We start from the raw sequence: 15,068 nt of genomic DNA, 5'->3' as shown, positions 1-15,068 counted from the left end.
TGTACATACTTATGAAGTGGCCTATGTTGTAAAGTTGTTGGAAAGTGACTGTCCATGATTTTTATTTGAATTCAAATGATTATGGTAAAATTGGAATATATACAGAAGATACATTAACTTGTGATGATTGATTTTATAAGTGGGTGCAACTAGCATTCTTTTAAATCATATGTTCTTAAAATTTTATTTTACAAGCATTTAGTAGGAATACAACTATGGTAGATAGCTTTTGGGGTGTCTGCTCAGGTAAGTGCCTCAATTGCCAGCTTTTTCTCATGTGGCAGCCTCTGTGTCAAACGTGATCCCATCCTCTGACCATACTGATTGAACCCCATGCTGAGCTCTTTACCCATGCCATGCCAGATGCCTTCTCTGAAATTTCTGTTTGGGATCAAGAATGTGACATGGTCTCTCTGGGGAATGGGACCAAGATACATAAACTCAGGATCTAAACACACACACTGTCATACAAATTAGAAAGTAAAGAGAAAGAAGAAAGCAAAGGAGAGTAGGGAACAAAAGAGAGTAGAGATGGAATCTTGCCTGGGAGTCTGGTGGCTTTCAGCTATTACTTCCTATTCTTCCTAAGGTTCACCACTTTTGTGCTCCTGGGTTCTATAGGACCCCCTGTATCTTTATTCATTCTATTTGAAAAACATTGCTCACTTAAGTCAGCTGTTGCTGAGATTGAAGAGGCCTGAAACAACATCTCCTATATCTACCATACTTTCAGTGGGAATATCAAAACTACTTCATGTAGATTTGGAAATGTTTAGTTGAAATCTCAAAGACATTTGAAGTACTCAGTTACTTATAAAAAATGATTAATTGAAAAGGGTATGTAGGATACTTAGGTCAGGTAAAGCAAGATATAAGAAATGATATTTCGAATATATGAATGTAATTCAAACAACAAAGAGAAATAATATAAACAGAATCCTAAAGTACATATCATGAGAAGTGTTGCAGTATATTAGATGATAAAATCAACAAGGGCAGAAGACTCTTCAAGTTGTTACAACTACCAACCATACTGCACATAGATGTGAAACACTAAGATTTCAGAGAATAAAAGATGCCACAATAATTCACTCTGCCATATTCTCATCAGACCTGTATATGTTTTTGTAAAAATAGTACCTGCTAGTTTTGGAAAATACACATACATTTAAGGGCATAAAATCATGCTTCTTCTATGACCACCCAGATATCTATATTAGTAACATTTATGTGTATGTCCTCTCAATCTTTTTCTTCACTTATAACTCATCTTCCTGTATTTATGTTCAGTTATGCTCATATTTTGTTGTATTTTGTAGTAACTGACAAAACCTACAGTGATAATTTCTGAAATTTAATGCATTAAATAAAATTCATGGTTTCTTCCCTAAACAGCTAGAATGGAATCTCTATGAGGACAAGGACTCCATTGGTCTTACTCACAGCTGCCTACCCATGCCTAGCCCCTAAGTAAATACATTTTGTTAAAATAATATTTGAATAAATAGTCTAATGCAAGCACACACATATACATAGCACAAAATCAAGTTTAGTTTATAATTAGTCATTTTAATAATAAAAATACGAATTCTAATATTATACGTAAGTTTGCAGCTTTGATTGCACCTTCATGGCACTCACAATTGGAACTAATTAACTGTGTATACATAACTTAATGTTTTTATCCTCAGACTATAAACTTCAAAGGCCGGGATCATGACTGCAGATATTACCTGCAGTGCCTCGCACAATGATTGGCTCCTAGTGTGGGTTTAATACATCCCTGTTGAATCAATAACTGGTTTATTCATGTAGCCTCATGGTTCTCAAAACTTCTTTTTATTTGCTGACTGCTTCATTCAAATTAAATCTGTCATCAAAATGCAGTGTGTAAAGCAAGTTAAAATAGTGCTGTTCAGCTTTGAGTGGGCTTGGAGGCCTTGACTCCAGCTTCCTGACCCTTCTCCTTGTCCCCTACTGTGGTTCTTGAGGCACCATGGAGAGCCACTAGGGTTCCTTAGAAAATCCTTTGATAAGCCACTGAACCCATCTAACCACTTGGATTCCTTTTTGTAACATTCATCTAATGGAGACTTAGCACCTCCATCACCGGGGAACTCCCACTGTTCTGAGGTTGCCTGTTTTCCTTGTTGGACTGCCTCTAGGTTAAGATTTTTTTATTATATTAAGATGAAGTCTTCTCTATAGTCCTTAGAACTACCCTCTGAGACTGACAACAAGTCTAAATGTTCTTGTACATGTGTCTTTCAAATTTCTGAGGGTCACTATTACAGTCTGGTGGGGTTTTTTTGTTTGTTTTTTTGCCCTCCTCTCCTTTTTTTTTTCTTCCTTATTTTTTCTCATACTACTTATATTTTGATTATGTTGATGATATAACAGAACAGTATACTAAAATAAAAGTATATTAATGTTATTGTTATAAAGTATCATGTAATAAAAGTGTTGCAACTTGCCTTTTTGAGGTATTTAAAATGTAGCAATAAGTATAAGTAATAATATAAAACCATCCATACTCTTACTACTCAAGGAACAGTAACTAATAGATTGTCATAATTGCTCCTATTCTTTTTTTAAAGAAATAAACTTAACCAGTGAAGAAAAAAATCCTCTTTGGCAACTACCCTTATACCCCACCAGTATTCTGAGTTTGTCGTATGTCCTCAAATCAGTTTTCATTCTTCTACATACATGTGTATGCATCTACACATCCAGACATAAATAAATCTGTGCTGTCCAGTATGTAGCCACTGATTTAAATTTATTAAAATAAAGTGTAAAAAATCAGTTTCACCATTGGCACTAGCCATATTCTTTTTTTTAATAAATAGTTCACCAAATGAACAAAAAGACTTTATTTTTTAAAAAGCAGATTAACACCAAAGTGCTATGTAGTATCCATATCCATTGCAAAGATAATTACTGGAACTTTCAAAACATCATGAATAAGCCGAATCAATGGTTACAACTATAATTGTCAGCCAATATACCAATTTTTGTTCAAGGTCTAGTTTGATTCTACATAATGTTATTCACGTGCATTCCCTGTGCCTATTTAGTATCAAAATGGGGACTTTTGAAAGTCAAGCCCAGCTTATCTTGATTTTGAAGATGAAATACAAGCTAATCGAGAACTCTGGATTGCTGATTGAGTCATAGAAATCATGTCTTCTGATGTTCTGCAACAAACTGTATTTCTGAAAAATAAAATCAGAAATGAGATTCCTTTGAAACAGTCAGGTCTCCAAGCTTTCCAGCACCATGGACCAGGATGTGCTCAAACTGTGCTTTCCTTTGTCTTTCTAAACTCACCACTGGGAACCCAAAAGGGAGTCTCACTTTAACAGTTCCATTATAGAGATTTAAAAAATAATTTTTTTAAAAAATGCTTGTTTATTTCTGAGAGAGAGAGAGAGACAGAGAGAGAGACAGAGAGACAGAGACAGAGTGTGAGCAGGGGAGGGGCAGAGAGAGAGAGGGAGACACAGAATCAGAAGCAGGCTCCGGGCTCTGAACTGTCAGCACGGAGCCAGCCGTGGGGCTTGAACCCACGAACTGTGAGATCATGACTTGAGCCAAAGTAGGACCCTTAACCGACTGAGCCACTCAGGCACCCCTCATTATAGGGACTTTTAAGAACCACACAGAACCCACACAGAGGCAGTGGATAAGATTATCCATTACTTTTTCTGTTAACAACAACAACAAAAAGAGAGCGCACTGGCAAATGGGAAAATGATAGCAGTCATATGGTCAAGAAAAATGGTTCTATAAATGTCTCCTTTCAAAATTATGTTCGAAGGTGTTTAAGACCAAAAGGGGGTTATAAAATGGTTAATTCAAACAATTCCTCTATAAGAAAAAGGCTCTTCATGTAAAGTGGCTGAGGATCTGGTAAAAAGAGCTGAGGGAAGGCAGACCCATGACAAGATCCAGCCCTACACTTGTATCCAGCATGCATTTATGACCTCATGCGTGTGTGTCTTGTGGGTGTGGATAGCTCCTCCTTGTACTTAAAAAGGAATGAAGAAATTAAAGTGAATTTGTGTGCTAATGAAAGCACACAGTTACAGACTCTGAGAGCCAAGCCCTTAGTTTATAAGGCAAGATTTCTATCATCGGAAGTGGGAACAGATGAACATGATGGCAGGCACTAAAAGCTGGGCCTGCTGTATTCGGGCCAGAGCAGTCTCAAAATTAAGGCAAACTGTGGCCTCTCAGCTTGAGACGGCACCCAGAAAGGCCCACGGAGGCAAGAAAAGAAGCCGGCCAATGGCAAATTACTAGAAGATATTCAGACGGGGCAATGGTCACAGTTAGATGGGGTGACTTGGGGTCACGGTAGGTGGGAAACCCTTGAACCAACACTCAAGGTGACTGTCTTTGCATGTCCTGTGCACAACTCCAAGCAGCAATCTCTGGGCTTTTAGAGGTGTGTTACTTTTGCGATATTTTTGCCCCAAAAGAAGACATGAAGGTGAAGCCCTTAGAGCGATGAGGCCCCCAAGATGAAACCCCCATCCCTGGGGCTGGACTGGGTAAGAGTTGGAGAGCACTTCCTGCAGCACGTGGCTCCCTTCAGGTCTGGCAGCCTGCTACGTAAATGCTTTTAGTAGGTGCCTAGAAGAGCTTTGCAGTTGGGACAGTCATGGTCCACAAGTGCATCCAGACAAAAAGGGATGAAGCAGCAAGCAGCCAGCTATGCACCCCAGCAGGCACAGGCTCCCCAAACAGCTGCGTGAGGGCGCCGGCATGATAGGACAGCTGAGTCTTAATCATCTTGTTGCAGGAAGGACAACACATCTGGACTGGACGGTTGAAAAAGGAGGCCGGCTACTGCACTTAGTCTGCACAGCAGTTGCACTGGGGACAGGCAGTGTGGCTGGGTGTAGTAGCAGGAGAATTTATGCCCTTCCCATCCGGGCTCTTCACCAGCCCCATGGTCGGCACTGGCAGCGGGGCAGGAGGCACGGGGAAGTAACTGTTGCCGGCTGGCACCGAGAAAGACCGGGAGGGCTGCCTGGTAAGATTCTGGAACAGTCATTTTACTGCCACTGGCGCTGCCTGTCCACACTAGCCTTATTCCAAGTGCACATGTAGCCACATGTGGCGAATGGCTCCCATTCCCATATTGGACAGTGGAGATATAGAATATTTCCATCATTGTGGAGACCTCTGTTGGTATATATATTTTAGTATGTGCTTTTAAAATTTCACATAATGTAATACTGTTTATGTTTATAAAGTTGCTAAACTGCTTTGTTTTGTTTTTTAACCTGGTTTTATGTCGTTGAGATCTACCCAAATTTACATAGAGGTCTAGGGTATTCCTTTAAACTGGCATAGAGCATTTTATTTTATGAGCATACCACCTTTTTTTTTTTTTTAACCCATTTATCCTCAATTGAACATTGGCGTTGTTTTCATTCTTCTATTTGAAAGCAATGTGTCAGCGAATATCTTTCTCTGGAATAAGTACGTAAAAGTGAAAATGTGCAACCATAAGGTATGCACATTTTTCAGTTTTGTTAGATATTGCCAAATCACTCTCCAAAGTGGTTGTATCAACTTTACTCTTATGAGGAGTGTATTAGGAATCATTTCCCTGTATCGTTGTCAACATTTGATATTCTTTACTAGTTTTGTTACTGGGTCAGATGAAAAGTGGAATTTTATTGATAGCCCATTGCTTTAATCACTATGTTGCACACCTGAAACTAATATTGTGGTTATTGATATGGTTAAACTTTTCACATATTTATTGATCACTTAGATTTTATTTTTGCATATTGCCTATTCATACACTTTGCACAGTTTTCTAATGGGATTTTTACCTGTTTCTTTTTATTGTTATTTTTTAAATCTTTTTTAAACCTTTTTCTTAATGACTTGCAGTACTTATATTCTTACTCTACATACATATCTGACTAATATATCTTAGTACATAGTGATCTACTTCATTTTTTGGTAAAGTCTACATGGTCCCTATTATAACTTATTTAAATATTCCCTCATTGTTGGACATTTTAGTTACCTTCAGGGTTTTGTTATTACAAATAATACTGGTACCTTATTGGCTCCCATAAGCATTAATCGTGCTCATTGAATATTTATGGTTCTCTACCTTCTGGCACCTGGTGATTGACTTTCTGTGTTGTCGTATGTCCAGTCCTGGCAGGGCATTAATTTCCAGTGTGAGGTTCTCCAGAGTCTTTTTTACCCTCTACTGCTTTGACCAGCAATGTTACTGGTTAATGCTCTGTCAAGATTCTGGAGTGAGGGGGCACCTGGTTGACTCAGCCGGTTGAGGTACTGACTTCGGCTCAAGTCATGATCTCATGGTTCTGTGGGTTTGAGCTCCGCACTGGGCTCTCTGCTGTCAGGGTGGAGCCTGCTTCATATCTTCTTCCCCCCTTCTTCCTACATCTCCCTCAGTCACGCTGTATCTCTCAAAATGAAACGTTTTTTTAAAAAAGGAGTGTGGATGACCATGATGATCAGAGGCCTTCCTCCCCACCCTCCAAACACCCACTTTGGACAGAAATTTTTTTTCTTGTCTTTCTTTATAAAAATAAACACTTTGAATTAAAAGCCACTAACATTCTGTGGTTGTCTGTTGTCATGGCATGACTCCATTTGTCCTGATGGCCACACCCTATTGCTTGTATTTACTAGTTAAGAAACTTTAAAACAAATGGGGTTCATCTGCATGGTTTAGAATCACAGAATTCTAGAAGTTAATTTCTAGAGGTCAACTATTTTACTCTTCCTCTTAAAAATTCATCTCCTAAATCGTATCTCCTAGAATAATGCCTAATGGGGTAACAGCAAATTCCCTTTTCTTTAGTTTGTGGAATCCCAGTCCTTTTGTTTGTCTATTCATCAGTTCATGGACATTTTGGATTGTTTCCAAACATCATTGGCTATAATGAATGATGCTAATATGAACATCAAGTACAAGTTTTTGTGTGGACATTAGTTTTTATTTCTCTTGGATATATATATACCTAGGAGTAGAAATGCAGACTCATATGGAAACTCTATGTTTAACTTTTTTAAAAACTGACAGTTTCCAAAATAGTTGCACAATTTCACATTCCTACCAACCATGTATGAAGATTCCAATTTCTTCACATCCTCATCAACACTTGTTATCATCCATCTTTTCAAGTATAGCCATCCTAGTGGGTGTGAAGTATCTCAATTGTACTTTTTTCCCCTTAAAGTTTATTTATTTTTGAGAGAGAGAGAGAGCAGAGGAGGGGCAGAGAGAGAGGGAGAGAGACAATCCCAAGCAGGCTCTGTGATGTCAGCACAGAGCCCTCCTAGGGGCTTGAACTCACGAGCAGTGAGATCATGACCCTTGCTGGAATCAAGAGTGGGATGTTTAACCAACTGAGCCACCCAGGTACCCCCTTTTCAAAAAAAAAAAAAAAAAGTTTATTTATTTATTTAGAGAGATAAAGAGTGAGAGAGAGCACAGGGGAGGAGCAGAGAGGGGAGAGGGGGAATCCCAAGCAGGCTCCCCACTGTCAGTGCAGAGCCTGTTATACGGGGTTTAAACTTCATGAACCGTGAGATCATGACCAGATCCAAAATCAAGAGTTGGACACTTAATCGACTGAGCCACCCAGATACCCCCAGGATGATGTTTTTAAAGAAAAGTGGAATCCCCCCCCCCCCCAATCATTATAGACTTTTGCTGTAATATTCATATGAAACCGAGCCAGGCAGTTGCTGTTTGTTATTTTTAGTGCCACTCTGAAAGCATGCATTTTACTTATTTTTTTTAATTCAGTAAATTATTGTCATTGTTTTTGATGCTAATATTGTCCCAAATTTTTCTAGTGGTTATCCTCAACTCATTCTTTAAAATATGTCTTAAAGTAAGGGAATACAGTGTTTCGTGGAGCATATTATTAAAGTTATTGTAAGTGCTTTGCAATGGTAAATTCACTGTACCATGAAAACAAATGTATAAAGGACTCACAGTTAAGAAGTGAGTAATTCTGATACTAGGACAGCATATCATTTTCATAGTTAACAAGTTAAACTAATTGCAAAATGTAAATAATCGGTAAGAGTGGATTCTATTTAACAACCAATAAAAAATATTAGCAATTTGAGCCATCTATTTACCTTCAGAATGGTAAATCTTTTCCTGACTCCTGTATATAATGACTGGTGCCAATAAACTGAAATATACTTGTAGCCAAGTGTATGGCCTAAACACCGTATGCTACTGTAAATTGCAGAGAATAGGATGAAATTATTTCTGATTCTAAATACTTGGAAATATGTTTCATTAAAATTAGTTTCTAAGCAATGTGCTTGAAAACATATTTCGATAGCATTAGAGTTAAGAAAGGCATCGAGATTTTAAAACTATGAGTTGGGAAGCCCAGAGTATGTATCCCAATTAGAAGGAGAAAAATTTGTATTGAGTTTTAGCTCCGCCCACAGCAATTATTTCCTTCCTTCTGTAACTGTCAATTTCCTCCCCAGTCCCAGGAGCTTCTCTGACCAGTTCCGCAGTCTGTCTTTGTGATGATGGTTTCAAATGAGGCAGCCGCGATGATACGGCTTAAGTTCTCGGTTTCTCCCCGAGACTTGACAGTTGGGGCTGGAACCACACAGAAGCGTCTTTATCTCGAGTACTCACAGAGGTGGAAAACCAGAGAGGGCGGAGCAAACTTTTAGGGAGCGTCTCCCCTGCCCGCGGCCTCTTCCACCTGCTCCTCCCCGATTGGCTGTCGTAAGTCTCAGCCGTCCAATCGCGCTGGCGCGCCCAGCGCGCCGTTCCGCCACGCCGCCGCGCATGCTTACTCGGGGACCCGCCCCTGTGCTTCATCGCTCCTGAAAGCCGGAGAAGGACACCAGCGAAGCTGTGGGAGCCGGGCCTGGCTGTCTTCGTGCTAACGTCACAGGGCTGCGCTGGGACTTTGGACGGGTCCAGTGGCAGAGCGACAGAGAAAACAAACACACAACTGCCCGATTTACTCATGTCCCTTAAGTGGAGGTTTTCCTGGGTTGACCGCTTTCATTGTGGTACAATCTCTACAAACTGATTTGCCTGTGGGGACTCGAAAAAATGCGACTTCATTCTTTGCGTCGGGGCAGATGGAAAAGCGGGGTGAATGGACCGAGTACTTAAAAAAAAAAAAAAGTAAACTTTTCTCTTGTGCAGGGTGACTGGGGTTACCATTCCTTTGAGTTTTACTACCCCGAAACTAAACACTTCCTCGCAACCGACCCATCCCTCAACCCTAGCATATCCTGGTTTCTGTGAAATGACCGCCTGTAGGCGCTAGAAATGCGGACGTTACTTTCTGCTCTAGAAAAAACGTCCCCATTAGTTTCCAAGGTGTACAACTCAGAAAAGTGACCCAAAACAAAAAATGATCAGCTTTCGGTGGAGAGGCAAAGCCTCGTGGTACTTCTTCACAAATTGGCCAGCGAACTCCAGGCCCCAGACGGTCCGTAGCGGGGGGTGGCGGGGCGGGGGGGAACAAGGCCTCCAGCGGGCTGCAACTACCAAGCTCCACGCCAGGCCTGCCCCTGCGGCCGCTCGGAAAACGCGGCGAGTGGAACCCGCACGCGGAAGCGCCGGCCGCACTGAGCATGCCCAGTTGCAGAGCCGACCAGAGGAGTTTTTTTTTTTTCTTTTCTTTTCTTTCGTTCTTTTTTTTTTTTTTTTTTTTTTTTTTGGTCTCAAGTAGGAGGCCTACCCCCCCCACCCCCACCCCCAGCCCCCCACCCCCACCCCCGACCTAAGCAGCTACCATGTCTGAGGTCCCCGGCGCGGCGTTGTCCCAAGCGGGTTGGTAAGTGGCAAGTCCCGCCGGCCGCCCGGCCGCGGGCGCGGGCCGGGGCCCCGAGGAGGGTTGGGGTTGGGGGCGGTGGGTACGTGTCGGGGTAGGCGGAGGCCGCCGCCTGCCCCCGGCCTCTCTCCGGCCCTCCGGGCCGGCTCCGCCCCCGGCGCCACGCGGAGCCGAGCGAGTCCCCCAGCTCCCCTCGGGGCGGCGGCGGCGGCGGCGCGGCCTGGGCCCCGGGCGGCGGGCGGCGGGCCGGGGAGAGGCCGGGGGGCCGCTGGCAGAGCAGGCAGGGCGGCTGGCGGCCCAGGCCGGAGCGGATCCGCCCGATAGGACCTGCCGCGCCGTGCGCGCCGCTCCGGGCGGTGTTGCTGCGGCGGGACGAGGGGAGGCGAGGGCTGGAGAACCGTGTGCGGCGGAGAGGGGCGAGCGCGGCCGGAGCCCGCGGGCCCGCGGGCCCGCGTTAAGTTGAGGGTCGACCCAAGCAAAGCCTGTGCGGCTGCCTGGGCCGCCGCTTCTTTTCCGTAATTTCGGAGTAGTGTACGGACCGGTGTGAAGCTGCCCTCCGTGGCACACTCACAACTTCTGAAGCTAGGAATGACCTCATTGTCAACTCGTGTGGGTGCTCCGTAGAACTTTTCTTGAAGCGATGGCAGTGTTCTGATTTTTAAACACGTTTCACGTCAAGATTTTAACATCTGAGAGCAAGAAAAAATTATGCGAAATTAAGCCGTTTCTGAAACTGAGGTCATTGCAGTTGTTAACATTGTTTAATTTAGTAACGCTTTTCCAGGCCTTCATAGGCACAGAGAGGAGGGGTAGGAAGGATGAAAAAGATTTGCCCCTGCTCTCTGGCAGTTCACTATCTTAGGGAAAAGAGCAGAGAGGGAGGCATCCAAAGAACGAACACAAAAACGGAGACAGTGGCAAACTGTACAGAGGGGCAGGCAAATGTGCTATGGAATTGGAGGGGAAGGAGAGCTCACTAGGTTCCTAGAGAAGTGGGTTTTGAAAGTCGGCGAGGAAAGGGCTTTCTAGGCAGAGCCACTGGAGACGCAACACAGAAGTAGGGAAGCGCTTATTGGTTTGCAGAACTGACACTAGATCCTTGTGGTTCGTGGAAGTAGGAGGGTGTGCAGTGAGGCTTAAGACCCGAAAGGTTGGGCCAGATTTAACACCTGTATTTTGAAGAGAGGGGGCTCCTGGCTGTTCAAGTTAGAAGACTAGCACAGAACTGTTAAAAGTAACTTTACGTATCTAGAAAGTGGTGGAGCTGAAAGGTGAGCACAGGGGGCCTGGTCCTTCCCACTGTTATGCCTTGTTCCTATAGTTTTTCCGTGAACACCATTAGCATAACAGACTGTGGAGTTAAAAGCTAACCTTACCCAGTTTTACTTTTGTTCTGGAATTTCTACCTTCAGTTTCTTTACCTCAAAGGACGTATTGAAGATTCTTGGGTCACTCTTCGTTTTATTATTATTATTATTATTATTGTTATTATTATTAAAGTTTCTTTATTCAGAGAGAGAGCAAGCACGTAAGCATGGGAGGGGCAGAGAGAGAGAATCCCAAGCAGGCTCCAAGCTGTCCGCACAGGGCTGAATTTAGGGCCCAATCTCAGGAATCATGAGCTGAGGTGAAGTTGGATGCTTAATTGCCAGAGCCACTGAGGCGCCTCCTTGGATCACTCTTCTATTTCAGTTTTTTCCCATGCTTCGTTAGATTGAGCCTTAGTTCTTCAACCTAGTGATACAACTTCAGGTAGAAACTTGGTCTTTTACTTCTTTCCAACATGACCCCACCTCCTTTAGAAAGGCTAGTCTCATATTTTGGTTCCAAACACATACTAAATTGTTCTTTTTTGGTTTTGGACCCTAAACTCCTTAAGGGTGGGGAACTATAACTGATTTTTCTGTGTATTTTTGGTGCCAGGGAGCCACTACAGTGTAGGTTTTCAGTAAAGTCTCATACAATTGACCTTGGGATGCCCCTGCCAATTAGAATTCAGACCCTGCCAATCAGACTGCTAGCAGGGGTTTCCACCCAATCTTAGAGTGCCTCCCTTTGTTATAAAGCTAAAGGAATGTTATATTGTAACATTTGTTACTTTATATCACAAATTATCTGTTTAACATGTTTCTTTTTCCACCAGATTTCTGTTGCTTTTGTAAGGCAGTGACTAATGAAGGCAATAGTAAGCCATGGGTCTAATAAGGCTGTTTTTCTAGGAATTTTGGAGTTACATGTAATTCCTAATGGGTCTTGAATGGGTTAGATTTGTGCCAAACAAAAGGATCTCCTAGGCGTTCAGGTGACCTGTATAGATCTTACATTTAAGTACAGACTTACTGTGTTAAAATACAGAATTTCAAATGTTTAGGCAGAGAAGAGTACTAGAAGGAGAATTGATGACCAAAGAGTACCTCTGACCAGTTCATTTCAGTTCTGATATTCTCAGTTTCCTCTAACTCTTGAGATTCTCTATTATTGTCACTGACAAAACCATTTTTCTTAGTACTTAATCTATTCACTTAATGACTTGTAGGACTTAAAAAGAAATAGATGCTAACCTAAACTATTAAATCCTTTCTATTATCTTCACCTAAAACAATAGGTTAGGGTAATATCTTATGCCAAAAAAGCTTAGGTTTCTAATCTATTATTCCAGTTTGTTATTTTCTGAGTATTTTTCCCCCTCCTAAGTCCTTAATCTTCATTAGAACCCCCACAAAATCAATATTTTAAAATATAACTCCAACAGTAGCCACCCTGGCAGACTTTACAATAATTTTTTTCTTTAGTGATGAGTAGCATAGAAAACATCAGGTTTTGCTGATTTGAACTTTAAAACTTTCAGGGACTTACACAGTATGGTGATTATGTTTAAATAATGCACTAAATAGTACATTGATCTTTTGTGGTACTTAGTTATGTGTGGAATAGACTTCAGTATGAGAGGAGATTTTACTTAATTTGTCTAGATAACAGATTTACTTAATACCTTTTTGGTTTTTCTCCTTGGAGAATCCCTTAAGGGGGATTTGTATATTTCTACTAACCATTTGAATCTTTAAAATTTTTATAGAAATGTGAATCTTTTGAAATTTTTATTTATTTTAAAGTTTATTTATTTTGAGAGAGCGAGCGGGCGTGGGAGAGAGTATCCCAAGTAGGCTCCAGAGTGTCAGGAAGGAGCCCATTTTGGGGCTCCAACTCAGGAACCCAGGAGATCATGACCTGAACTGAAATCAAGAGTCAGATGCCCTACTGACTTTCAAAAGGTGCCCCAACCTTTTGAAACTTTAAAAAAATAGAAACATGTTAGAACACAATTAGTTGTGATTGTGTTTTTGAAAAGGTGGAGCGCCTGGGTAGCTCAGTCAGTTAAGCGTTTGACTTTGGCTTCAGGTCATGATCTCATGGCCCCTGGGTTTGTGCTGACAGCTCAGAGCCTGGGGCCTGCTTCTGATTTTTGTGTCTCCCTCTCTCTCTGCCCCTCCCCTGCTTGTGCTGTCTCTATCTCTGTCTGTGTCTCTCTCAAAAATAAATAAACATTTAAAAAAATGAACGAAAAAAAAAGAGAAGGTATTTTCCATAGAATTAGTGATGGTATAGCTTAATGTCTTCAGGTGCGGATGAAGAAACTGAAGCACCATGGGAATCAAAAATTTCCTCAGTTACAAGTAGCAGAACCAAGAATAGAGCCCAAACGGGCGGAATAAAGATTCAAAACTCATTTCCATCAAGCCATGGTGACCACTTCTAATTTAAATTGTTGATAAAAAAAAATGATACATTTTAAAATAGAAAATTGGATTTAAGCATTTTGTAGTGTGTAAATTTACTTTTTTCTTTGGGAAAGATAAAGTGCTTATGCTGAGGAATGGTGATTTTGGAAACAAAGAAACCTTTATCTTGCGGTGGCTCACCTAAGGTCTGATTAGGGTTATCTGAAAATCTGGTTAATTGTGTATTTTTCTAAGTCTGAGAATAAGGTCTGAAAAAGTAAGACACCATATTGTATGTCTTTGCCTTACTCGGCAGTTTGGAGTTGAAGACACCATAAGGTAGCATTAGAAATAGTGTGTTTCCATTTGTATTATGAACATAATTTCTGAGAAACTCCAGGTTTCTAACATAACAAGGCTTAACCAGGTTGTGCTCTGGGATTTTTGTTTTTGTGTTTTGGTGAGGAGGGCAGGGTTAGAGGGAAAATAGAAGGATGAACACGAAGGTCTTCTTACCTTGTTCGCCTTGAATTTCACCTTCCCTTTTGGATTCTCTCTCTTTGATGACTGGTGCTACGACCACACTGACCATCCTCTGGCCCAAGTGTATACTCCTCTCCCTTTCTTTCACCTTGAGACACCTAAGAAAGATGATAGCTTGTAACAGTCTTTATCAAAATTTAGTGCTGAAGAAGAACAACTTTGATATATATTTAGATGGATATAGTCCATCTACAAGTTCTGTCCATTTATTATTTAGGAAGCACAGTGGCAGTATGGGTACAAAGTGAATGCTGTCTTGTCTTGAAGGGGGCCTGCCCTATTCCACATGTTGCCTTGAGAATGATATTTCAAAGTGGTACTTCAGGACATTTTGCTGGAATTTGTAATTCCTGACTTTTAGCCTGGCCACAGAGGGAGAGCTGCTTTTCCCATTCCATCACGTGGAAGCTTCCTTCCAAATACATTAATGGTCATGACCAAGAAAGTCAGATTCCTGTCCTGTAGTCCACCCTGCACCTGTCTTGTATGGTTTCTGTTTTCTGAGAGACACAACACTTCCTCAGGAGACTGCTGGTCATTGATCCCAGTCTTTAAGTGAAAAGCAACCTGGGGCACCAGGTTCTGCAGTCGGTTCAGCGTCCTACTTCCGCTCGGGTCATGATCTCGTGGCTTGTGGGTCTGAGCCCCATGTCAGGCTCTGCGCTGACAGCTCGAAGCCCGGAGCCTGCCTCAGATTCTGTGTCTCCCTCTCTCTGCCCCTCCCCCGCTCACATCTGTCTCTCTCTCTCTCTCAAAAATAAACATAAAAAAATGAAAGAAAAAAAAAAAAGAAAAGCAACCTTTGCAGTACCATCAATATAACTATACCTTTATGTACTACACTGTTGGTAATAGACAATAAGAGTTTATACAAAGAGTATGTGAAATTTTGCTCCCTTATATTCCAACATAATTCTTAGGCATAAGTACATTTGTAAAGGATATTAGTAGTTCTTTATAAGGTTGT

General features: G+C 41.8%; 1 protein-coding gene and 1 long non-coding RNA gene across 7 annotated transcripts in view; one reads left to right on the top strand and one right to left on the bottom strand.

Moving 5' to 3' along the window:
* Positions 1-2,858: 2,858 nt before the first annotated feature.
* On the bottom strand, positions 2,859-8,842 carry LOC144612908 (uncharacterized). Its single transcript, XR_013550077.2, has 2 exons — positions 8,158-8,842; positions 2,859-3,215 (listed from the first exon to the last, which is right to left on the bottom strand). It is a non-coding gene; the product is annotated as an uncharacterized LOC144612908 (long non-coding RNA).
* A 917-nt stretch (positions 8,843-9,759) lies between these two features.
* The window catches only part of TDRD3 (tudor domain containing 3), a 166,456-nt gene continuing 161,147 nt past the window's right edge, over positions 9,760-15,068 (top strand). For all 6 annotated transcript variants that reach the window (XM_060637033.3, XM_060637034.3, XM_060637030.3 and 3 more), the window contains exon 1: positions 9,760-9,842. In XM_060637033.3, the coding sequence (XP_060493016.3) occupies positions 9,802-9,842 (41 nt within the window). In that variant the 5' untranslated portion in view covers positions 9,760-9,801. The remainder of the gene's footprint in view (positions 9,843-15,068) is intronic.

The sequence above is a fragment of the Panthera onca genome, chromosome A1, assembly GCF_046562875.1.
Source record: "Panthera onca isolate mPanOnc1 chromosome A1, mPanOnc1 haplotype 2, whole genome shotgun sequence".
NCBI classification, from domain to species: domain Eukaryota; kingdom Metazoa; phylum Chordata; class Mammalia; order Carnivora; family Felidae; genus Panthera; species Panthera onca.
Note: the sequence above shows the minus strand (reverse complement) of the source record. Positions and strands in the feature narration are given on the sequence as shown.